This window comes from Mesoplodon densirostris, chromosome 6 (assembly GCF_025265405.1).
Source record: "Mesoplodon densirostris isolate mMesDen1 chromosome 6, mMesDen1 primary haplotype, whole genome shotgun sequence".
Taxonomy (NCBI): Eukaryota; Metazoa; Chordata; class Mammalia; order Artiodactyla; family Ziphiidae; genus Mesoplodon; species Mesoplodon densirostris.
Window position 1 is genome coordinate 21,859,857 of NC_082666.1, and position 22,404 is coordinate 21,882,260.

Genomic DNA, 22,404 nt, shown 5'->3' on the forward strand with positions numbered 1-22,404 from the left:
AGGGTATTATGACTGCCTGTAATAGAAAGCAAGCATGGGGGAAGTCACAGACAACAGATGTGGGTGTTGAAAATAGGAAGCGGAAGGAGGGAAGTGATGGAAGAGGATATTGGTGGTCCTTGATGAAGTCATACTCACCCCATTTCGGAGCATGTAGTAATCCAAAGCTTTCCCGGCCTCCAGCCATATACCCTTTTTGGGGTCATCGTCTGACAGAAATAGCCCAAAGTCGCTGGCTAAAAGAGAGGATGGATCACCTCAGACTTATAAGGACCCCAATGTGGCTGAATGGCTGCACCACTGCCCCTTATTATTTTCTCAGTGATCTGGGGCCTAAAGGGGACGGAGGGAACCAAGGAGCACAGACCTGAGAGATGAGAAGCCTTGGGGGACAACAAAGTCATCCCCCAAGGCCAAGAGCCTGGGAACGAGAAGGGACCAAGGACTCCCACCCCAGCCACTGGGTAGTCAGACTCACGAGGGCCAGACAGAGCCTCTGGGATCCGCTCACGGATGATGCGACAGGCGTCATACACCATGGTAGACGGCTCGAACTGCATCGTCTTCACCACATTCCCAATGCTGATCTTCAGCGAAAGTGCAACCATGGTGGCGGCTTCTCCTCTCCAGCCTGGCTATACCTGACCTGTGGCATCAGGGCATTAGAATACACCCTTGTTGGAGGAGAGGAGGCCCCCCAGATGGAGCCCCAGGAAAGGGAGTCACCAAAGCAGATAGCAGTGAAGTTGTTTTTGTTTTATTTAATAATTTTAAAAAGAATGAAAGATGAGTTGCATCAGATGGATGTCTAAGGTGTCTAAGACATCTGAAGGAGAGGCTGGTCTGCAAGGTACAAAAGCAGGTCTGAAACGCAGTGTTACCCGAGGACACCGCCCCGCCCCCAGCACTGGAATCTGTGCCTCCCTTTTTTCTTCCAAGTGTTTCTCTCTTACCCTTGTCCCTGCTCACCTCCTTTCCCAGCCCCGCCTCTGCCCTGTTTTCATCCTTCCTGGTTCAGTCTTCTTCTCTCTTTGTCTCTTACTATACCCTGCTGGCTTCTTCCTGTCTGGAATTTTCAGAGCTCTGCCCTGACTCATCATATGATCTTCCCTCTCACAGCTTTAGCCTCCTCCTCTGCAGAATGAAGACGTTATATTAGATAATCCCCAAGGGCTCTTGAGACCTGCAAACACTGTCTCTAGCTAGTTCGGCAGGGAGGCCAAACACTTGCTGTTCAATCCATCCAGGCCCACTTGTCTCAGCTTTCCTCTAACCTGACGTGCTGGGGGCCTCCCGGAGGAGCTTGGCCCATGTTTGGTTCCCCAGCAGTCAAGCTAGAATCATGATTTTCTAACCCAAAGGGATCTCCGAAGTGATCTAATCAACTCTTTAATTTTGCTGAAGGGGAATCAGAGAGAGAGAGAGAGAGAGAGAGAGAGAGAGTGTGTGTGTGTGTGTGTGTGTGTGTGAGTGAGTGAGTGTGTGTGTGAGTGTGTGTGTGTGTGTGTGTGTGTGTGTGTGTGTGTGTGTGTGTGTTTCAAAGCAGGTCAGAGAAAGAGCCCAGTCCTTCTAACTCAGTCCTTGCTCCTTCTAAGTCACCAAGTTCCTACGCAGTTCTCACTGTAACTCCTCCTATGCTCTCTCATCTTCAGTTAGTCCTTCTGAAACTCTGCCCTCCGTCTCAGCTGCCTCTCCTGACAGTATTTTCATTGTGGCCAGGGACACCAGTCTCACCGAACCCTCCCGGCACCACCTCTCAGTGGAGGCGGCAGGCAGTGCAGAGCGTACCAGACCACAAGTCTGCCTGGCAGCTGATGATGTGACCCAGCTCCGCACAAAGATTGGTGCCTCTTACCTAAGAGAGTGAGCAAATCCAGGCTGCCCATTGCCCTCTCTGCAAACTGTTAGCCCCAAAGGGGAGAAAGCAGACTAGAGAGAAGGCTGGAAGTAGAGGTGGGGGTGTTAGGAAACAGCAGCTGAGGACCAGGGAACTTGGCAAGGGGTATGTTTTTGGAGGGTGAAGAGATTAGGAGGGATTGAAAATCTAGGTAGAAACAGGAGGCGGGAGGCAGATGTGGGAAAGGTCTGGACCAGGGATCTGACAGACAATTTCTAACCTTATAAATAGTACAGAGTCTCAAAAAACCAGCAGCCACAGCTCGTCCTCTATCTTTACCCCCAAGAGCGGACTCTCCCAGTCTCCCCACTACTAGGTCTCTACTCCCCTCCCCGTTCCTGGAGCACCTCTCCCCAGAGCTGGTCAGACCTGGCTGCTGGGTCGCTGGAAGGTCTGCGAAGCTGAGGGCGCACTGAAAAGACCTTAGACCCTAAGCTGAAATTGCATGTCTCCCCCCATTTCCTCCGGACACATGGACACCCCCTTCTTCCTCAAGCACGGAAACCTCTGGTGAGACCCCGATAAGGGAGTTGAGTCATGGCTACCCTCACTTTCAGGCTGGTCCTCAGTGGACATCCACATGGCTACAAGAGGGTGAGGGAGGAAAGGGAACTGAGCGAGTTGGGGGCAATGATAGCACAGAACCAGGCCCCTGGAAGTGTGGGGAGCAGCTATCCAACTCCTGTTCCGGCCTGAGAACTTTGCTCCCCTTTCTATCATGTTTTATGGAACAGCAACAATGCCCCCCCTCTGTGTCCCCCTCCCAGAGAACTCCTCCTCCCTCAAGACATTCCTGAGATACATTCCAGAGGAGTTGGGCAATTGTTGGGGGGGGGAATAGAGGACAGGAGGTCAAATCCCAGCAAGGAATGGAATGTAAATGTACTGGGGGTAAGGAATTTGGGGTACATAGAGAATACAGTCAGAGCAGGTACCCACAAAGGGAGCTGCAGAAAGACAGGGAGTTACAGAGAGGGACAAAGGGAGAGAGAAAGCTGAAGACAGAGTCAGAATGTAAGAGGGCTGGGGGAGTAACACTCAGTCTGTTACCAAATTTGGCCTCTGAGTCTGTAACCGCTGAGAGGGAGGGGAGGGTTGTGGGTGAGACTGACATATCCGGCCTCAGGCTGCTGGAGGCTCATTTAGGGCTGGACCGGGCAGCTGAAGGGCTGGACCTGACTTCCCCCAGCACGTCCCTTCCCCACCTACATCCAGATCCATGCATATTCATTCTCCCTAGATGTACCCCAGCCTATGCACAGAGCTCTTTCCCACAAAGCTACTTACACAGTCTCTACATACACATTATCTCAAACACGCAGCCCTACACAGATCCATCACAACCACGTCGTCTTCCCATGGACTCCACCCCACGCACACAGCTGGGATGTACAAATACACCTCTATCGGCAAGCACACAGCACTAGGCCCCAACACCTCTCCTCCCATTATACAGACATTCTCCTTCCATCCATCCAGCGAGCATTTTCGAGGGTGTGTTATGGGAAGGCCCTGGGCCAAACTCTCAGTGGCGGGTAAGCCCCAGCCTCTGCCCTCAATGGGCTCCCAGTCAGCAGAGTGGATGAGCTACATACAAAATTACAGAAGGCAGGATGTGGTAAGAACCAGGTGGTATGTGCTCATGGGAGAGATCCCTTTAGGTCAGGGAAGGGGGACTAAAACGTCTTCACAAAAAGTGTCATTTGAAGTTAGGACTTTAAAAAATAACAATGATCTATCTTTTATTGACTATATGTCAATTGCTTTGTGTACATAATTTCATTTAATTCTTACAGCAACCCTGCAAGGTAGGTGTCGTTATTTCCATTTTTACAGATTAGGAAACTGAGGCTCAAAGAAGTTAAGCACTTGTTCAAGTGTTTAACTTGAACAAGTCACACAGCTAACAAGTCACACAAACTAATAAGTTGTGAAGCCAGGATCCAAACCCAGGTCTCTGACTCCGAAGCCCAAGCTCTCGCCACTATTCCAGCCACCCGGAGATGAGTCAGGGGTGGCATTCTAGGCAGAGAGAATAGCATAAGCAAAGGTGGAGAAGCAGGAAATCACGGAGGGGCATTCAGGGAAGTGAGGAGGCAGGCTGGTTGAAGCACGGGGTACCTGCAAGTGAGCAGTGATGGGGAAGTCAAGGTTAAGGTGGAAAGGCAGGGGAGAACTCAGCAGGAGTATGCAGAATTTCACCTACCGGAGGGCAACAGGAGGCAAAGGGAGGCTTTGATCAGAGAAGGGGCACAATCAGAACTAAACTTTAGGAAAATAACTCTGGCACCTACCTTGGAGATTGGTTGTAAAGACACTGCATTAGCACAAGTGGGAGGTAATGAAGCCAGAGTTAGAATGGTGGAGAGGAGGGCATCACTCATTACAAATTTTAAGAGGTAGAACTGACAGGACCTGATGACAGTCTGTCCTCAGGAACCAAGGCCCAAAGTCAGGCTGGGGTCCCATTGCTTTGCGTCATCAGTAGGCACTCAGAGTGGCTGGGAGAGCTTGAGTTTAGGCAAGGAACTGGGAAAGGGGGAAAGAAAGGAGCAGATGGAGCTGAGAATGTGAAGACGAGGCTGCAGTTAGGGGATGTGGTTAGCAGCCAGGTAGGGGCAGAAGGGATGGGGTTAGTGACTCTATCAGGCTGGAAATGGGGAAGACAAAGTGTAAAGAAAGACTGGGGAAGGTAACAGTGGGAAAAATACGTCTATAGTTAGTCACTGGATCAGGCTGGGGGAAGAGGAAGAATAATTATGTGGATGGTGGCTAAGACAGGGAATGATGGAGTGAGGTCAGAGGCCAAGTCAGGCTGCAGGAGGTTGAGAAGAGATGTGGTAAGTGGCTAAATTAGGCTACATTAGTGGGATGGGGGGGAGAGTGAAGGGACGTTGGCAGTGTCTAAGTGAAGATGGAGTTGAGGGGAATGGGGTGCAGCCAGTGGCCGGGTCAGGCTGGGTAGGGGATAGTGTTGTGGTCAGTGGCAGGGTCAGGCTGGGAGTGAAATGGGGGTGTGGTCAGTGGCTTGGCTGGGCGTGGGATCAGCAAGATCCAGTTTCCTCTTTGGGTCTCATTTCCTCTTTTCTCTTGGGGGAGTGGGGGAAGGGGATCTATAACTGGACCAAGAAATTAAGGAGCCTTAGAACCAGGGAATGGCACATAGCAGGGACCGTAAAGACTTGGCAGTAGTGTTGGACTGGTGGTGGGGTATTCAGCAGATGACCAGGAGGTATGCACTTGAATGAGTGGGTGAAAATGGTGGGAGAGTGCTTTAAAATGATGGGAAAGCTCAGATTTGCACGAGAGTAGGATGTGTGGATTCGGGGGTGGCAAGGGACGCAGAATTGACACTGAGAACGGATGGTAAGGTGAACAACACGGGAGCATTAAAGGCAAGGGAAGTATTTTGTAAGTGGGTAGGCCTGAAGGGTGTGAAGTGCAGGGCCAGGGAGGAGAGTTGGAGGGGAAGGTTTAATATCCAGGGAATAAGGGAAGAGGGAGGCAGTAGGGCTGAACTTTCAGAGGATTAAGCCGTCCCCTTCTCCCATGGGAGCAGTTTCCTTGGTCTGCTTCCCCCTTAATCACCATCCCTTCTCCCCTAGCTAGTCCTCCACTTGTTACTAAGCCTTGTACACCTCCTGAGTCCCTAACCCTTTCCCACCTCCTATTTTGTAAACAACATGGTCCAGGAACCCCTGCCCCTCAACTGTGGTGGTCACAGCAAGAGCCCTAGGCTTAAACAGTAGAATGAAGCTGGAATCCCAGATGCTTGCAATTCTAGCTGAAGCCCAGAACCCTTGCCTGAAATTAGTTTGTCATTTCTCTGGGCCAAAGAAGCCCCTGTGACCACAGAGGCATAAGAGCCCTCCCCGCAAAACAAGGGCATCTACTTACCGCCAATCTCTTAAATTTTACCTGCTCGAGGTCAACCACCCTGACCTCAACTACAACACCGAAAACTGCCCGAAATTCCTAACATTAACCCTGACCCTAATTTGTCTCCTGATTCCCAGGACTGGCTTTGACACTCATCCCTTTCTTAGCACACACCTGAGTCCAATCCCTGATCCCTAATTTTGATTTAATTTTTACCTTTAGCACCAAATCCCGACCTTAACCCTAAATCTTGACCCTTAAACCTAAAGTTCATTTGTCACTTGATTCCTGATTCACCCCTTCCCTGTTTATCCCTAATACTGACTATGCCAACCTTCTCTAATCCCTAAAACTGGACTTCTAACCTAGTTCCTGTTGGTGACCCTTAACCTGACCCTGAACTCTAACTTTGACTTATGTTGGCCATCCTAGAAAACAAAATAATGCTCTTAATCCAAACTTCACCTACACAAAACGCACCTGACTCACACTAATAAATCTAAATTTTAACCCCGGTTTTATAACTCCAAAAGCTAACCTTAACTCCTAAACCCAACTCCACCTAATCCGCAACTCACCCAATGTGTTCCTACTCAACCGCTATCAACTAACCTCAAAGCCGATCCCCGCCCTGCGCCACACTGCCACTCACTCCTCACCCTCCCCCAAACCCATCTGCTCCCAGGAAGGGCCTGGCTCCCGAAAAACGGCCTATTTAACTCCGAGCACAAGCGGAGATACACTGTACGCTGACCTCTCCAACAGGACCCGAAACAGACGCAGAAGAGTCAGCGGCCCCGCCCGCACACCCGCCTCCCGGACCTGGCCTCGCAGCCCCACCCTGAAGCCCCAGCTCGCCCGGTCCTCCCTACCTGCGCTGCCCGGCTCTGTGCCCCGCCCGCTGGTCCGCTAACCCGATCGTTCTCCGGGTGCCTCTCAGGCTCCGGCCTCGCCCTCTCTTCGACACTCTCTCGGCCACTTCCGTCCCGGGAACGTCCCCCACCCGCGGGCGGCGCCCTGGGCCCGCGCTCTATGGTCGCGGGGGCTGCAGGAAGCTGCTCTGGCTCCAGCTCTCGATGCTCAGGAGCCAGCCGACTACCGGCAGCCCCTCCCGGGCAGGAAGCGAGGGTGCGGCGCAGTCAGAGAAAGCGCCCGAACTGCGCCGGAGTTCCCTTTTAGGCTCTAACCCTTACTTCTTCTAGCCCGGGGAGAAGGCGAGGGCGGTTCCCCAGAATGCCCGCCCCCAGGGGGTGAGGGGGCGGCAGGCACGTACCCTCTATTTGCATAGCGCCCGGGACGTGGCGCGCACCGACGCCGCTTCCGCGTCGCGGGGAACTCCAAGTCCCGGAATGCCTCTCGTGTAGGTGCGTCACTTGTGTTGTGTTGGAGGTTGCGGGGAGTCGAGTCTGGGAGGCGGGTCCGTTTTCAGAGACCCTGCTAGCAGCTAGGAGGAAAACCCCGCTGAGGAGCCAATAGGTGGGGTCGACTGACGGTCCGGGTCGCGCGTAGGGTTGGGGATTGGGGCCGGGTGGAGGGGCGAACTCCTGCGTTTCTGCACATCCTTTCCGTAGATGTCTCACATGGAGCCGGCGTTGGACCCGGGTGACCATGACCTGCTGGGCTTCTTGCTAGAGGAAAGCGGAGGTTTGGTGGCGGCGCCCGATGAGGCCTTGGAGGCTCCGCTGGGTTGGGAGCTGCCACTTTTTGAGGTGGGTAGAGGTCTGAGTCGGGGAGGCCCGGGGCCGGCTGTGGGGTGTGTCCCTGAGGCAGTGGGAGGTGATAGGTTAAAGCCTGTTAATCTGAACCCTGTGCAGGCTCTGAGCAATTGGGACGTAGAGGATTTCCTGAGCTGCCTGCCGAGTCCCCCAGCATCGTTGAACGTTTTCAGCAATTCTAACCCCTGTCTTGTCCACCATGATCACACCTATTCTCTCTCACAGGAGCATGTCTCCATAGATCTAGGTAAGTCTGAAATAAGTGAAGTTTTGGGGGAGGAGAGGACTCACGGGCCTGGCTATTCATACTTTACCTTTTGCAGATAATGAGAGATATGGAGAAGAGGGGGCTCAGATGACTCCATTGCATGTGGAGGAGCCGGCAGAGCAGGTACTTGACTTGATTTACAGGAGGATTATTCCCCGCATTGCACGGATTGGGGCAGGATTCCCCATTCCTTTCTGACATCCCTTTGCAACTCTGCTGCCCACCTCTCAGGAACCCCAGGAGATTGCTAGGCTAATACTGACTGAGGAGGAGAAGAGGCTCTTGGAGAAGGAGGGGCTTACCCTGCCTGAGACGCTTCCTCTCACTAAGGTAAGACTCCCATTGGAGGAGGGTTGCGAGTCCCGAGTAGGCCAGTTCTGTTAATTTTATATCAGTAACTTGAAAAAGAACTGAGGTGAGAGATTAGCACATTTGTTGTTACTAGGAAGCTGGAGCATGTAGTTAGTGTGCTGGGTGCAAGGGCAGATGGTGGTTTTGCAGGGCTTGTACAAATTTTGGCGTTCTTTTTAAGTAAGAATTCAAAATTATCAGGGTAATATCAGTAAAGGGATTTGGAAAGTACTGTGCAAGCATGGGGCCCTGACACTTATATTTCACTGGTTTCGCGCTAACCTACCTATAGCTGAATAGTAGAATTAAGTATTAGGGTTCATCAAGGCTGGATTGAGTAGTATAACAAGAATAAGTGTAAAATCCCGATTTTCAAGCAGTGAGTGGCAGCTTCACATGCACAGCATTGTGATACTGTGATGAAGTCAATGTTCATTAACAGAAAGGTTAAAAGAATTTTAAGTTCTTAAAAGTGCAAGTTGAGGGCCTCCCTGGTGGCGCAGTGGTTGAGAGTCCGCCTGCCGATGCAGGGGATACGGGTTCGTGCCCCGGTCTGGGAGGATCCCATGTGCCGCGGAGCGGCTGGGCCCGTGGGCCATGGCCGCTGGGCCTGCGCGTCCGGAGCCTGTGCTCCGCAGCGGGAGAGGCCACAACAGTGAGAGGCCCGCGTACGGAAAAAAAAAAAAAAAAAAAGTGCAAGTTGAGGGAATTCCCTGGCAGTCCAGTGGTTAGGACTCTGTGCTTTCACTGCCGAGGGCCAGGGTTCAATCCGTGGTCGGGGAACTAAGATTCCACGAGCTGCGAAAAAAAAAAGTACAGGTTGAGTCAACAGTGTGATATGGCTACTAAGAAAGTGAATGGAGTTTGGAAGCTGTATCGTCGGATACCAGTAAACTAACAGCATTGCTGCTAGAAGGGCAGTAACCATCTTGCTCTCCTTTTTACTGGCCAGAAAGCATCTCAGTGTCCAGTTTTGAGCCCAGATCTTTGACAGATATTAAGAGGATGCAGTCCATCCTGAGAAGAGTAGATAAGATGATGAGTTGTTTTTTGCCCAGTTTTTTTTTTAACTCTGAAGAAATGTCAAGTGCTTTTAAATAGCTAAAGACCTTTGTTCTATTACGGCCCCAGAGATCAGGTGTTAGGTAAGTCCAATAGGTAGAAATAATAGAGGGAGATGTTGGCTCATGATAAGGAAGTTTTCTTTAGTTAATAAAATTGTTACAGGGCTTCCCTGGTGGCACAGTGGTTGGGAGTCCGCCTGCTGATGCAGGGGACGCGGGTTTGTGCCCCGGTCCGGGAGGATCCCACATGCCGCGGAGCGACTGGGCCCGTGAGCCACGGCCGCTGAGCCTGCGCGTCCGGAGCTCTGCAACGGGAGAGGCCACAACAGTGAGAGGCCCACGTCACACACACACACACACACACACACACACACACACACACACAAATTGTTACAGTGGTTTGGCTTGTGAGGACATTAACAACTGGTCCTCGGAGGCACTCAGACAGAAGCAGAGTGCCTGTGGGTCAGGGAAGCTGAAGAAGGAATTTCCACATTGGGAAGATTGAACTCAGTTGCCTTCAAACTCTTTGGTCTAATGTTCCTCGGATGATACCCCTTTTCCTGTCTTCTCTCAGATGGAGGAACAAGTTCTGAAACGAGTGCGGAGGAAGATTCGAAACAAAAAGTCTGCTCAAGAGAGCCGCAGGAAGAAGAAGGTGTATGTGGGGTGTTTAGAGAGCAGGTATAAAAGGGAGCGGGACTCGGGGGTGGGGAGAACAGAGGTAAATTGGAAGTGTTAGGTTTTTGAAGGGAGGATACAGGCCATGCCCCCACATCCCTGTTATTCCTCCAGGGTCCTGAAATACACAGCCCAGAATCTGGAGCTACAGAACAAAGTACAGCTCCTGGAGGAAGAGAATCTGTAAGCAACTCTTCTACATCAGTCCTTTCTCATCCCTCCCATTTAATACTGTCTCAGTCTTTCTCCTGCTCCACATTTGATTTCTAACTAGGCAGCTCCCACGTGTAAGGTCTGGTACTTGGCCTTTAGTGGGTCTCTGATTCTAAGAAGCTCATAGTAGCGGGGAATAAATTTACAAGTAACTATGGATAAGTATCAAGAAGGAGAAAGGAGGGAATAAGACCTCATGTGGCGGGATGGCATTTGATATTAGATAGGATTCTGGGGTGGAGGTGTGGGGAGCATTCTAGGCAGAGAGAACACAGCATAGTCCAGTTTGGCTGGAACCCTAACACGGGTGAGTTGGGCTGGAAGGTAGAGAACGTATAATCCCTAGTGAGGATTGTGTGCAGAGCTGATCAGGCAGTGTAGAACCACTGAAGGGATTTGCAAAAGGAGTTTAAATCAGGGCAGAGACGTGTGTGTTTGTTTTAGTGAGGTCAGGCATTTTGTTCACAGAGAGGAAGAGATCACTTGCAAAAATAGGTCCAAAAGTAAGAGAGGATCCAGTGCACAGGTGGAGGGGATGAACTTAACAGGAGGGTTTTGTTGTATGTCAGGGTGCAAGGCCAGGGGCTGCTGTCTGTCCCCTCTCTTCCTCTAGGTCCCTTTTGGATCAGTTGAGGAGACTCCAGGCCATCATGATTCAGACAGCAAACAAAGCCAGCAGCGGCAGCACCTGTGTCTTGGTGAGGATGGTGATGGAAGGAGAGCTTTTCTTCTCAGGTGGCAGGGACAGGGGTGCAATGCAAAGCCCTTCATCTCTTTTCTTCTGTGCTCTAGGTCCTGCTGTTCTCTTTCTGTCTCCTTTTCGTACCTGTGATGTACTCGTCGGACACAAGGGGGAGCCTGCCAGCTGAGCGTGGAGGTGAGAGCCTTGAGGATACCATTAAGGAAGGGCTAGGGGAGAAGCCCGGCCTGCCCTGAACAGCATTTGTCTCCTCAGTGTTGTCCCGCCAGCTTCGTGCCCTCCCCAGTGAGGACCCTCCCCAGCTGGAGCTGCCTGCCCTGCAGTCAGAGGTACCAAAGGACAGCTTGGACCATGAGCTCCAGGCTCCTAGCAGTTCTTGCTACCTTTTCTGTCACATGCCTGAAGCTCCTAGCGCAGAGCCTCCCCTGAAGTTGCCACTGCCTGACAGCTTCTCAATGTTCTCCTGCCCAGGTCCCATCTCTCCCCTGCATGCAAATCTCACAAGTGAGGGAGGATGGCTCTCTACCCACAACTCCACGTCTGTTATCTTGCTGGGCAGATATTCAGGCTAGGTGTGAGGATGTGGGGGCCTCAGTCATGGTCTGCTGCCCCCAGTTTGTGTTCAGAGGAAAAGGGACGGGAGGGGGCTCGCCTCAGGTCCTCGTGCCCTGTCAGGAAGCCTGAGGACTCAAACACACCACACTTACTGGCTTTCTGGGTCTTTTATTTGTACCCATGTCTGTCTGTCACCCCATGAATGGGCCTGGGGGAATCAACTGACCTTGAACACTTCATGCAGTGAGGGGATGGGGTGAAGAAAGAAATAAATAAGTGGTTCTGATGCATGGGTCACCCTCAACCCCTCTTTACTGGCGCGGTTGGGTGGGAAGAAGGGAGGGCATGATTGTCCTGGTGGCTCAGGGCTGCAGGAGAGTGGGGGCGGGTGTGGTGGAGGAGGAGGAAGGGCCAGGCTGAAGGCTGGGCTGTTAGCGCCTCCTGCCACAGTTCACGAGGCGCAATCTGGGCTTGGGTTTGCCACGGCTTCCTTTGGTCCAAGTTTGGGCCTGGTGCTTAGTCCCGTGTCCCGTTTGGCGATTGGCCCAGGGGCCTTTTTATGCTGCTGCTGCTGCAGGGCCAGCTGCATGGCCCAGATGCTCAGCGGCCGCATGTAGGCCAGCGAGCGGAACACCTGCTGCTGGCAGTACGCCTCAGGCGTCTGGAAGGCCAGGCCCAGGCGCTCCCACACAGTTCGGTAGCAGCCTTCAGCTGTCCGGAAGCCTTCCCAAGTCAGGCCCTGTCGGGAGAGATGGCAGTCATATATTACTTGGCAACCTCTGAGTAGCTATTTCAGCTGGACAGACGGAGAGAATAGGCTCTGTGCCCTCAGGGAGTTCCCAGCCAGTGGGGGAGATAAACTTGACTCACAGGCAGAAGCCTGAAGGCAGGAGATAGAATGCATGCCAGGGAAAAGGGGGAGGCTCTCTGGATGGATAAGATGACATTGAATTAGGCTGTACAGAAGTTTGATGGCTGAGGAAGTTTGCTAGGCCAAGGTACAAATGGCAGAGAGATGGGGAAGAGTGTGAATTACCTCTTGGATCATGGTGGCTGCCAGCCCGTAGACCACACCCACCCAGACTTCATCAGACTGGACACTGGATCTATCAGGAACACCATGGGGCTGCATTCCATTCACAGCCCCCATGGCCCCTCCTGCAAAGCCCTGGACATTGAACTCAAAGATAGTTTGGAGAGCACGGACCACATGTGGGGTAGGAAATACCTAATGGGGCAAGGGAAGAAACACAGTCTCTTAAACTTGGTTCCCACCTCCAGGAAAAACCCTTACCTTTCTCTCCGGTTCCTCCTCCTAGTCTCTCACCTCACTGTCTCCTTCTCCTAGGCCACTGGCTCTCAGGAACCACTGGCCAGCACACTGGTCAGACATGATGCTATAGGACTGAGGCTGAGAGCTGCAGTCATAGTTGTAATAGCGGCCTGGAGGAGAAGGACAAAGTAAGGTTCCTTGCCTCCCTAGAGCGGCCTTAAGATTCCTTAGGATCCCCCAACTCACCATTCCATAGCAGTCTCTCATAGGCTTCTTGGCCCCGGCTAAGGATGGAAGAAAATTTATCCCGGACCTCCTGTGCCCCCCACAGAGCAGCCATCTTGACCATCACCGCCACAGCTGCCAGCCACAGTCCTCCACAGTAAGCACTGATCAGAGACACAGGTTCAGGGAATTAGCCTGGCAGCTCTAGCCACTCCCATGTAGAAATAACAGGCAGTCAGTCGTCCCTAAGCCCACAGTCCCTTGATGCCCAGTTCCCCACCTCAGGCCCCTGGAAATCCCTACCCCCCAACCTGGGGCCTGTGGTGACCCATCCATCATAGGTTTGGTCTGCATAGCCTCCATTCTCAATGAGTCCATCTTGGTCCTTGTCAAACTTCATTTCAGACTCCATCACAGCCTAGAGAGGGACCAAGATACTGAAGACCTAGATGCTAAGAAAAGACAACAGTAGCCAGCTGGGCTCTCCCCAGACACCAAGCAGCATGCCCCTGGCATGACCACTGCACATGCATCCCTTACCAGACACACAGGCCACATGTCCCTTAGGAAGCAGTGGTCACCCGTCAGGTAATAGTCCCGATACACCTGCAGCACAAACTTCAGGTTCAGGTCCTTCCAGTCCGCAGTATCATGGACTACATACGCATTGACCCGGAGCCATGGCTCATCATCTGGGGAGGGGAGAAAACCTGTTTCATCTGCACTGCAGGGTAGGGTAGAGGGTGCAAAAATTGAGGAAGAGAAGCTCACTTGTGGTGGAGGGACTTTTACCTGGATCCCCAACATCATGAGGCACAACGTTCCTCCTTTTCACAGGTGCTATTATCCCACTCATCAGGTACCGTTGCTGTGCCAGGTCTTCGCTGAGAGTGGCCAGAGCTGGGGGAGCAGATACACAAGCGGCGGGGGTGGGGCAGGGAATGGGTAGGCTTGAGGTAGGGCACAGAACTGTGTGTGTGTGACTCCAGAGGGGAACCAATAAGCAGGATCCACATTATGTTTGGGTGGAAGAGACAGTGCAAGGAAGGGACCACAAAGGTTCAGGGGCGTGGGGAGCTAAGTGGGCAGAAGAGGCACAAAAGGGACCCTCACCCATGTCATACTGCAGGCTGAGCTCGAGTTTGGGCCAGAGCATGACGAGGGCAAAGGAAGCGTAAAAGTGGACATCATATGTGTTGTACATGCGATATTCCTGGCCTGGAGGAAGGAGGGAGACACACTGTTGCCAGGATTCCTGCTGCTCCTTCATATTGTCCTGCCTAGCTGCTCCTCTAGCACCGGGGGTGGGGCACCATCACACTCCATATCCGACACTTACCCCCTCATCCCAACCAGTACCCTGGGATAGGCAAAACCCATCATCCCGCCTGGGGGGGTGATGGATTTTACCCTGGCCTCATGGATATGGCCCGCCATACTGCGTGCACCAGCGGACCATACCTTCAAGGTAGCCGAATCGACCGTACTCTCGTAGGAGGGGGCGGAGCTGACACATGCTCCCCACCGGCTCCTCTCGTAGGCAGTCCTCAGGAACTTCCAGCCATACTGTGCCCCCATCAGCCAGGAAGTATAGTTCATTGAACAGCGCAGATTTGTACCAGGCAGGCAAGGATCTGGGGAGTCAGGAGGAGGGAATAGTCCAGTGAGTGTGGACCTCCCAGGAAAGGACGGATTCTGGGGTTCAGCAGAGTAAGGGTCCCAAGTGAATCCCAGCCCAACTCTGCTGAGTTTGGTGGGTGGAGACTGAATCAAGGAGTCCCAGTTGAGGTGTGAGTGCCTGGGAGGAAGGCAAGAGATGGGCCCCATTGGCACCTGTCATCCAATACCGGGCTCTGCCAAGCCGAGATCCTCTCTTCCCAGTCTGCATATCGGCACAGTGCATAGTGGCTAAGGGTGGGTGCTGCATCACCATCTGGGCCAAAGAACCTTGTGTACCGCCTGGGGTGGAGAGAAAGGGTAGGGATGAGAATGTGGGCTCCAGCTCAGAGCCCCAGCACCATGGATCCTGTGCTCTCTCATTCCCATCACCTGTAGTAGACCTGGCCCTTTGCTCCAAACATGATTCTGGGCATGTCCCAAGCCAGTGAGAACTCCAAGCGGCGCTGGCCTCGAGGTGGCAGCTTGCCCATAACACACACTGCCCCAGCGATGCCTACTCCTTTCTGCGAGGGGAGGCTTTGGCCTGAGAGAAGCACAAGATGAATCAGCACAGGCACCCCCTTTGGCCACAGGGATCCCTAACATGGGAATAAAGCCTGCTTATTACCAGGCCTCCCACCCCTGCTCCCAAGACAGGGACAACCTCTCTTCCCACCACCTCCCTGTCAGACCCCCCATCACCAGCGAGGGAGTCCAGCTGTCCATCCTCAAGTAGATCCTGCCACACCTGCTGCCCAGCGCTGTCAGGGTCAAAGGCTGTGAGGTGGGTTACCATGGTATCTGCCTGTTAAGGGGCCAAAGACTCTGTGAGGAGAAACTCCACCGGTATGCTGGCTCCTGACTAACTCTCCTGAATATATTCCCGCCTCCAAGTTCCAGAGGCTAGGGTGGTGAGGGTGGGACTCAGGAGTTGAGGAAGTGAAGAGACCATGGTGGCATGGGGGGTGGGCTAGGGCCAGGCTGAGAGTAGGGGTTCAGAGGGGGCAGGCTCCTCCATACCGTGAGTCGTGCAGCCACAGCCATCGTGTAGGGATTTGGAGGGGTTGGATGATGCAGAAGCAGCCCCTGTACAGTCTCCCCATCACGCTCCAGACAGAAGGGCTCATTCCACAACCCCCCTGGGGCATCGTCTTCACCCCCCAGTCCATTCCGCATGGAGAACATGATGGACACGTCCAGGGCTTCATCCCCTTCATTTTCCACATCCCACACAAAGACTCCTACAGGCAGGCTGCTGTCCTGAGAGCAGAAGATCAGACTCAGATGGTCCCAGCGTATCCCTTCTGGCCCCACTCGCCAGGATCAGTCCTTGGCACCGAGGATCTGACTCAAATACCCGGCAATATACTCTGTCTTCCACTTGCATCTCCCCATATTGCCTGGCAGGCTGTCTGCCAGGAGACAGAAGACCAATTGGGCGGTGGTCCTGGGAAACCAGCATGATGTTCATTCTCCACCCCCCCTTGCATAGGTCATGGAACTGCCAGGAGAGACAGATCTGGGGAAAGGAGAGCAATGGAGGAAACACAGAAGGGGAGCCTCACCTGGTAGTCATGGGGCAAGATGGGTGTGATCTGGCGGCAGGTGAGGGTGACATTTTGGCCAGGAAGCTGATAGACAGTCCAGGCTCGGGGATACAGGGCGTGGTAGAATGCAAAGTACCCACAAAGGCCCCAGTTCCAGCTGTGCAGGACACTCGGGCGCTCCACAGACAGGACTTGCTGGTACACAGTCTGCCCTTTCCGGCGCAAACACACTGTGAACTAAACCAAGAAGGTACGTGGGCTGGAACGGGGTAACCCACAGGTACCTCAAACAAGTCTCCCTCTCCTCAGAGTAGCTCCCGCCCTGCCAGAGCCCGCAGTGGCGACCGACGCACCGCAGCCTCACTCATCCCCCAGGCCTTCCCCCCAGGCTCGGAGTAACCACCGAGTCGTGCCTCCCCCATCTATCTCCCTTCTCACTGTGGTCTTAGTGCCCTAAGCCAGGCCCTCACCATCTCTGCTTTTACTCTTCTGCCTCTTCTGAAATTTGGATTTCAAACTGATCTTTCTCACAGAGAAATCAAGATATGTTAGTCTGTGTTTATAATGTTTCAGTGACTCCCCGTGGCCCTCAGGCTAAAGTCTAAACTCATCTACCTGGCTTTCAAGGCCCTTCTTGATGTGGCCTCTCCTCGCCCATCAGACTCATTACCTGTTCGAGCCCTTATATTCCGCTCATATCAAATACTGTTCCTTGGGAACACTACATTTCCTCCTCCACGCTTTTGCTCATGTTCATTCTCCATTTGGTAAAACCCCTCATCCTTCAAGGCCTAAGTCAAATGTCATCTCCTCTCCTCAAGCAGTGAGTCATTCTCCTGTGTGTCCCCCTACCCCTCTGGTCTAGCATGTTATAATGTGCTCACATTCTGACTCCCTGACTCCTCTGGAAGGGAGGGCTATGAGGGATTAATATCTCTTCCTTGGTTCAAAGTATGCCTGATATCTTTATATAAGCCTGTTATCTTTAATGTATATATCAAATAATTTTTTTATGTTGTTGGAATAGTAGGTAATGGTTAAGACCACAAGCTTTTAACCGCAGAGAAAACTGGTTCTGAATCCCTGTGTTTCCATTTACCAACCATGTGACCTTGGGCACGTTACTAAATCTCTTTGAGTCTTAGTTTCCTCTTGTGTAAAATGGGCCTAATAATGGTACTTCCCTTGTAGGACTGTCTTTAAATATTAAATATTATACAAAAGAGTCACAAGGCTGGAAGACATTCCCCCGGGATACCTCAGGGATGAGCCACAGAGGAAGCCTGGGGCATTAGGCAAGGCTGGTAAACCTGAACTAGGAAGGGCATTATCATTAACAGGACTCAAGGTCTGCTAGTCATTTCTGCTTTGAAGATAAGCTGAAAGCTGGAGGCCTCCCTCAGACAGGAAATAGGAACTTGGTGGACAACTCAACATGGGAGGGCACTAGAGAGATGTGATGAAAGGTAGACCACATGCCTCTGGCAATCAAAGGCCTTCGTCACTCCTTGATGAAGGAACATGGGTAAAAGAAGTGAAGCTTCAGAAAAAGGAAGAAGTCTGGAGATCTATGCCTGGGAGAGGGTCTTCCCAGGCCCCCAGCCAGAGAGACCTCCAGAGGAGTGACCACTAGCAGAGAAGCTGGCCTCTGGCTGAAGCCTGGCAAATCAGGGCGAGCAGTGGGCACTCTGTGCATCCTGTCTTCCTGTGCATTTGCAGACTGTTGGTTTGTTTTCCCTTCTGATCTTTCAACCAGGTTAAGTGATCCTGGAATTCTCTGACTCTCTGTAGCTGGGTACTGGCTCAGCTAGTGGAACTGGGGCAGCAAAGTAGGTATAGGAGGCATTTACTAGAAAACTGAAGGGCACAGGGGTACCTTTTTTCTTTCAGGGAACGTGTGCTCTGAGTGTCTCATTCCTATAGTACATCCTAGCACAGGGCTGGGCACACGGAAAGCATCCTGAAAGTACTTACTGGACTGAATCATGTACCTCTCTAATTGCCACATCCTACACTAGCAAAGAGACCCTTCCTGGCCTGGGGAGTACTGCCTGGACCTCTCCTCCACCTCCTGGCTCTTACTTGATCAGCAATGACTGTTTGGTGCTGGTACATTCCAGGATTAAGCTGCCAACGACAGAACTGGCCTCTCCAGCCTCGGGTGATAGTGCCTCCCCCAATGCCACCCAAGGGACAACCTAGAGAAAGAATCAGGATGGTTAGTGGGGCATGGGAGAGGAAAACGAGCCCATTTCTCACTTTCTAGACTATAAAGATGGGTTCCTCTAAACACCATGGGGATATCAAATCGACACATTGTACATTTTAAACTTACACAATGTTATATGTCAGTTATATCTCAATAAAGCTGGGGAAAAAACCCTAGGGGATGGGTCAGTGCAACTTAAATAAGCTGAAAGCCTCTTTGCCTAGCTCTGCAGTAGGCCTGGACGCTGGGGCCTCTCTGACTGGGGAGAGCTGGAGTGAGGCTCACCATAGATCTGTCTCAGGGGCACAGAGTTGATGAGGTCTATGAAAGGTGTCTTCTTCTCCACCTGGGTCTTCCGGTACCACCACTGCAAGTACCTAAGGAGCAAGGGGCAGTGTGAGTGGAGGGGCGGTGGGTGGCAGTCACCAGCCTCTCTTTGGACACCCAGCTGTGACTTCCCATTAAATGTCCCGAGGACCCATTGCCTTCACTTCCAAACCTCTCCTACTCTCAACATCTCTACAATTCAAGGTCCTCTCATCTTCCCAGTCACCCCAGGTCACAGTATGGGACTGTCTTTGTTTCTCCTCTCTACTCTCCTTAGAAGGAGCTTTCTGATCTTTCCACACCACTAACTCCACCACGACTGCTTTAATTTACTCCAGGAACTTTCGTCTGAGGTGCTGAAAGGGCCAGTTATGGTTTCCTGATTTATAATCACTCCCACCCCACATACAGGCATAGGCTGCTGCGATAACTTTCTTCTTTTTAAAATGATGATTTTTCTTCCTGATTATGAAAGGTGAAAATTTGGAGAATGCACTAGGTGGAAGGTGAAAAAAATCCCACCCATATACAACCAGTGTTTACATTTTGGGGCATTTCCTTTTAAGTCGTTTTTTTTTTTCTTTTTCTTTTAAGTTCAGCATTTAAGCTGTAAGCTTTCTAATTTTGCTCTCTCATAATATCCCAGTAAAGCGTTCTAAAAACCCCAACATTTTCCTGGTCTTATCACAGCTCTGTATCCAATAGGCAAATGATTCTGTTTGGGATTCAAGGCTTTGACATCTCTCTCAGTCTGTTTTCTAATTTTCCTTCCTACAAATGCCCATTCACAGTGGGTCCTCATTAAGCAACCCCTGCCCTGCCAAACTCTCTCCCCATTCCACTCTTCTCCCTCACCAGCTAGTTTATACACATTGTTCAAGCACACCACTTTTAACCATGTAATTGGGTAACCCTGCTGAGGCTCAGTTTCCTCATCTACAAAATGGGGATACCTCTTGCCCTTCCTACCTCAAGGAATGGTTGGAAGGGCAAATGGCACAGTAGATAGGAAAGCCACAAAGTGGAATATCTGTGCATACACTGTCTCAACTCCCAATCAGACACTGTCCTGTTATTTTAGTGTTCCTCATGTGAGTCTGACATACTTTTAAGTTTCTTGGGGAAAGGGACAGTGACAAAGACTAGTTGATTATTACCCACAGCTTCAAGCACAGGGCAGGGCACATGGTCTGCAGTCAGTAACTATTTGCTGAATTTACAAAGAACGTATGTACAGACAATGGGGCATAAGAGAAATGAACAGGGGCAGGAGCAAGGGGAGGGAAAATCCGACTAAAGAATAGGGAGGGTACATTCTGGGGGTGAGAGGAGAGGGACGGAAGATGAAGGATGGGATGATGGGAAGGCAGATCTTCTTTGCCAGCTTAGAGGAAACTGGACTTTGAAACTGGAGGCCACAGAGGATTGGTGAAGGGAGGGAGGGCACAGCACGGATTAGGGCAGTGAGGGAGAAATGCAAGATATGAAGATAGGCAGAACAAAGGAGTATCAGGCGCAGAACAAGCACTCAATACATATTTATTGAATGAATGGATTCTGGCTGAAAGGGAGAGCAACCAAAATTGAGTTCTTACCGCTCTAAGGCCAAGAGAACTCTGTCTTGCTGGAGCTCCTGATCACAGTACCTACCCCCAGTTCAGCTCCCTCTCAGAGCCCACCTTTCTCTCACTCCACTTAGCTGCTGGCCATTCCTGACCTATTTGGCCTTTTCCATAATTTCAGCCCCCACTTAAGAATAATCATTCAGAATTCTTCCTTGTCTCACCCCTGCTTTCTCCTCAATGCAGGGCCTCATCTCATTCCAAAACCCCTGTGTCAGTGATCCCCACCCTGTCCTGGGATGCAGAGCCAAGTCCAGGGGGCTGAGCACAGCTTCAGGCCTCTGTGATTCGGCTCATACTTACGGACTGGGGGGTTGGATGCCTACAGATGGGTTCTTGACCTCCATGTCCCCACCACATGCACCCCAATGTGCTGCTCTCAGTACCCGAGCCCTAGATCCTATTTTGACCCAGAGCCTTTTGGGATCAAAACTAGGCTGGGTCAATTTCAGAAGCAGCCTGGAGGGATTGTTTTTGTCTGGTACAGGCCACCCAGGGGAACTGGCAAAGGAGTCAGATACCCAGGCAGCGACAGGCCCTTCCCACTGCCTAGGGCTTGGGTTAGGTACACGGGCTCCCCACCCCAGCCCCAGAGCACTGACTGCGGAAGAGAAGGAGCCCCTATTTAAGAGGTTGCCAGGGCTGGGTTTCCCGAACTTTAAGCCTCCCTCCCCAGCTCTGTGTTTACTGTGTGTGGACTGACTCAGGATGACCTCTGGGTGATGCTTTCTGTTCTCACATCCACCTGTTCCTGTTAATAGGTCTTGGCCTCATCACTAGTCTTTGAACTCAGTGGGGATCTAGAGGGATCTGGAGGAGTTCTACAGCCCAGGATAAGCCCTTGGAGTGTCTGCCACCCTTGTGTGGGGGGAGACCAGGAAATGCTCTGGAAGATTATTACTAAGCTCTGGGGACACCTAAGGCAATGCCTCTCTGGTCAAAGGTCTTTGCTTTTTATATGATGGGCCGTCTATTCCGGCATAGAGTGAACAGCACCTCTTATCGCTCTCTCCTTATGGCTGAGAGCAGGAAGGCTCTCACCCTCTCCCTGGAGCCAAAGCTTGAGGAAAGAAGCTGATGGGTGTTGGGACTATTAAATGCTGTGCCTAAAAAAGGTTCAATGAATACTCCAGCTGCTCAGGAGAATCTGGGGCTGAGAATCCCGCCCCCTCCCCAGAAAACAACACTGTATCAGTACCACAGCTGCCGGAGTATCCCTTCCTACCTTGTCACAAAGTATAGCTAATCCCAAACAGCAATCTCTGGAAAAGAGGGTGTATGTGAGAGGGAGCCTAAATGAGTACAAGGCCCAAATGCTCCTGCTCTTTCTTGCTAAAAAGACAAGTTACTGGAAGGAAGGGGGTTGCAAAGAGATGTGACCTGGTCTCACCCTCCAAAACCATGGGCTTAAGAATTACGTTGGGAATGGGGGCCACCTGACTAGGACAAGGTATCCACCTACTTTCTCACCCTTTCCTGCCTCTGCTGGAACAAAGTGAGGTATAAGGTAGTCTAGGCAATGGGATCTACTCACCTCAAGCCCATGCCCAAATGCTTCATTAGGTTGCTTAGCGAGACATTGTTGGCATTAAAGGGTTTCCTCTTCTCTGCAAACTCGTGAGCCAGGCAGATGCGCCAGCCAAAGGGAGGCACCTGGTAGCCCTTGGCTTTACCCTCATAGGAAGCCATCAGCTGCCCAAAGTCCTGCGGATTGTTGTAGCCCTGCTCATTCTGGGGTTGACTGTCTTCAGGGTTCTGGCAGTCTGTAACCTGCACAGCCTCAGCGCCTCCAGTATTTTCAGGGCAATAAGCCTGTGGATCCCCTTTGGCACAGCTGGTCTGTTCTGAGGCTGGGACTCCGGTTCTCATATTCCCTGGATTCTGGGTCCCCACGACCTCGGTGGTCTCGGTTCCCGAGCTTTCTGGTACAAAGTATCTGGCCAGCCAAGCCCAGATGTGGGCGCGGATTGTTAGGTGTTCTCTCGGAGGGCCGGCCTCTGGGGAAAGCTGAGGTGAGCTGGTGTCTCCGTGGAGCCGGGGAGCTGTTGCTGCTGCTGCGGTGGCGGCGACAGCAATAAAGTCGCCACGGTCTCCCCCTCGGTCGTCTCTCTGGGTCCTAGGCGGGAAGGATCGGGCCTCAACGTCATTGGGCCGCGGTGATTAGCTGGCCCTGCCAAAGGGCGACTGGGCCCGCGGAGAGGGGAGGAGCCCCCGGGACC

The 22,404-nt window shown here is 52.1% G+C and overlaps 3 protein-coding genes across 5 annotated transcripts in view; 1 reads left to right on the forward strand and 2 right to left on the reverse strand.

Moving 5' to 3' along the window:
- Positions 1 to 6,983, reverse strand: part of TLN1 (talin 1) — a 32,002-nt gene extending 25,019 nt beyond the window's left edge. Inside the window, exons 1-3 of one of the 2 annotated variants that reach the window (XM_060100795.1) lie at positions 6,691 to 6,983; positions 479 to 646; positions 139 to 236 (exon numbers count right to left, since the gene is read on the reverse strand). In XM_060100795.1, the coding sequence (XP_059956778.1) occupies positions 139 to 236; positions 479 to 608 (228 nt within the window). In that variant the 5' untranslated portion in view covers positions 609 to 646; positions 6,691 to 6,983. Of the gene's footprint in view, positions 1 to 138; positions 237 to 478; positions 647 to 6,648 lie in introns of both variants that reach the window. The other variant, XM_060100794.1, reaches the window with a different exon arrangement.
- CREB3 (cAMP responsive element binding protein 3) lies at positions 6,521 to 11,609 on the forward strand. 2 transcript variants are annotated; one of them, XM_060100801.1, is made up of 10 exons: positions 6,521 to 7,140; positions 7,348 to 7,485; positions 7,591 to 7,738; positions 7,815 to 7,882; positions 7,991 to 8,089; positions 9,752 to 9,858; positions 9,970 to 10,038; positions 10,682 to 10,766; positions 10,861 to 10,945; positions 11,024 to 11,609. In XM_060100801.1, exons 2-10 carry the CDS (start codon positions 7,348 to 7,350, stop codon positions 11,338 to 11,340), a joined length of 1,116 nt encoding a protein of 371 aa, XP_059956784.1. In that variant the 5' UTR covers positions 6,521 to 7,140; the 3' UTR covers positions 11,341 to 11,609. The 2 variants fall into 2 exon arrangements, with proteins under 2 accessions (XP_059956784.1, XP_059956783.1); XM_060100800.1 differs by lacking the exon at positions 6,521 to 7,140 and adding an exon at positions 7,149 to 7,252.
- GBA2 (glucosylceramidase beta 2) lies at positions 11,463 to 22,327 on the reverse strand. The gene is made up of 17 exons (XM_060100796.1): positions 21,720 to 22,327; positions 18,522 to 18,613; positions 18,110 to 18,225; positions 16,046 to 16,264; positions 15,501 to 15,740; positions 15,183 to 15,285; positions 14,871 to 15,024; positions 14,655 to 14,780; positions 14,283 to 14,455; positions 13,935 to 14,039; positions 13,614 to 13,721; positions 13,362 to 13,513; positions 13,133 to 13,239; positions 12,843 to 12,985; positions 12,651 to 12,766; positions 12,360 to 12,551; positions 11,463 to 12,062 (listed from the first exon to the last, which is right to left on the reverse strand). The coding sequence occupies exons 1-17, from the start codon at positions 22,052 to 22,054 to the stop codon at positions 11,775 to 11,777; spliced, it is 2,769 nt and encodes a 922-aa protein (XP_059956779.1). The 5' UTR covers positions 22,055 to 22,327; the 3' UTR covers positions 11,463 to 11,774.
- Positions 22,328 to 22,404: the final 77 nt, after the last annotated feature.

What these genes read in the sequence shown, in the direction of transcription:
- CREB3 (XM_060100801.1), top strand. Translation starts at nt 7,348, where the DNA reads ATGTCTCACATGGAGCCGGCGTTGGACCCGGGTGACCATGACCTGCTG. An exon ending in GTGGGGTGTTTAGAGAGCAG is followed by an intron (nt 9,859 to 9,969) that starts GTATAAAAGGGA and finishes TTATTCCTCCAG; the next exon opens with GGTCCTGAAATACACAGCCC. An exon ending in CCTGCCAGCTGAGCGTGGAG is followed by an intron (nt 10,946 to 11,023) that starts GTGAGAGCCTTG and finishes TTGTCTCCTCAG; the next exon opens with TGTTGTCCCGCCAGCTTCGT.
- GBA2 (XM_060100796.1), bottom strand. Translation starts at nt 22,054, where the DNA reads ATGAGAACCGGAGTCCCAGCCTCAGAACAGACCAGCTGTGCCAAAGGG. An exon ending in CTGTGGCTGCACGACTCACG is followed by an intron (nt 15,286 to 15,500) that starts GTATGGAGGAGC and finishes GCCCCTTAACAG; the next exon opens with GCAGATACCATGGTAACCCA. An exon ending in TCATGATGTTGGGGATCCAG is followed by an intron (nt 13,514 to 13,613) that starts GTAAAAGTCCCT and finishes TCCCCTCCCCAG; the next exon opens with ATGATGAGCCATGGCTCCGG.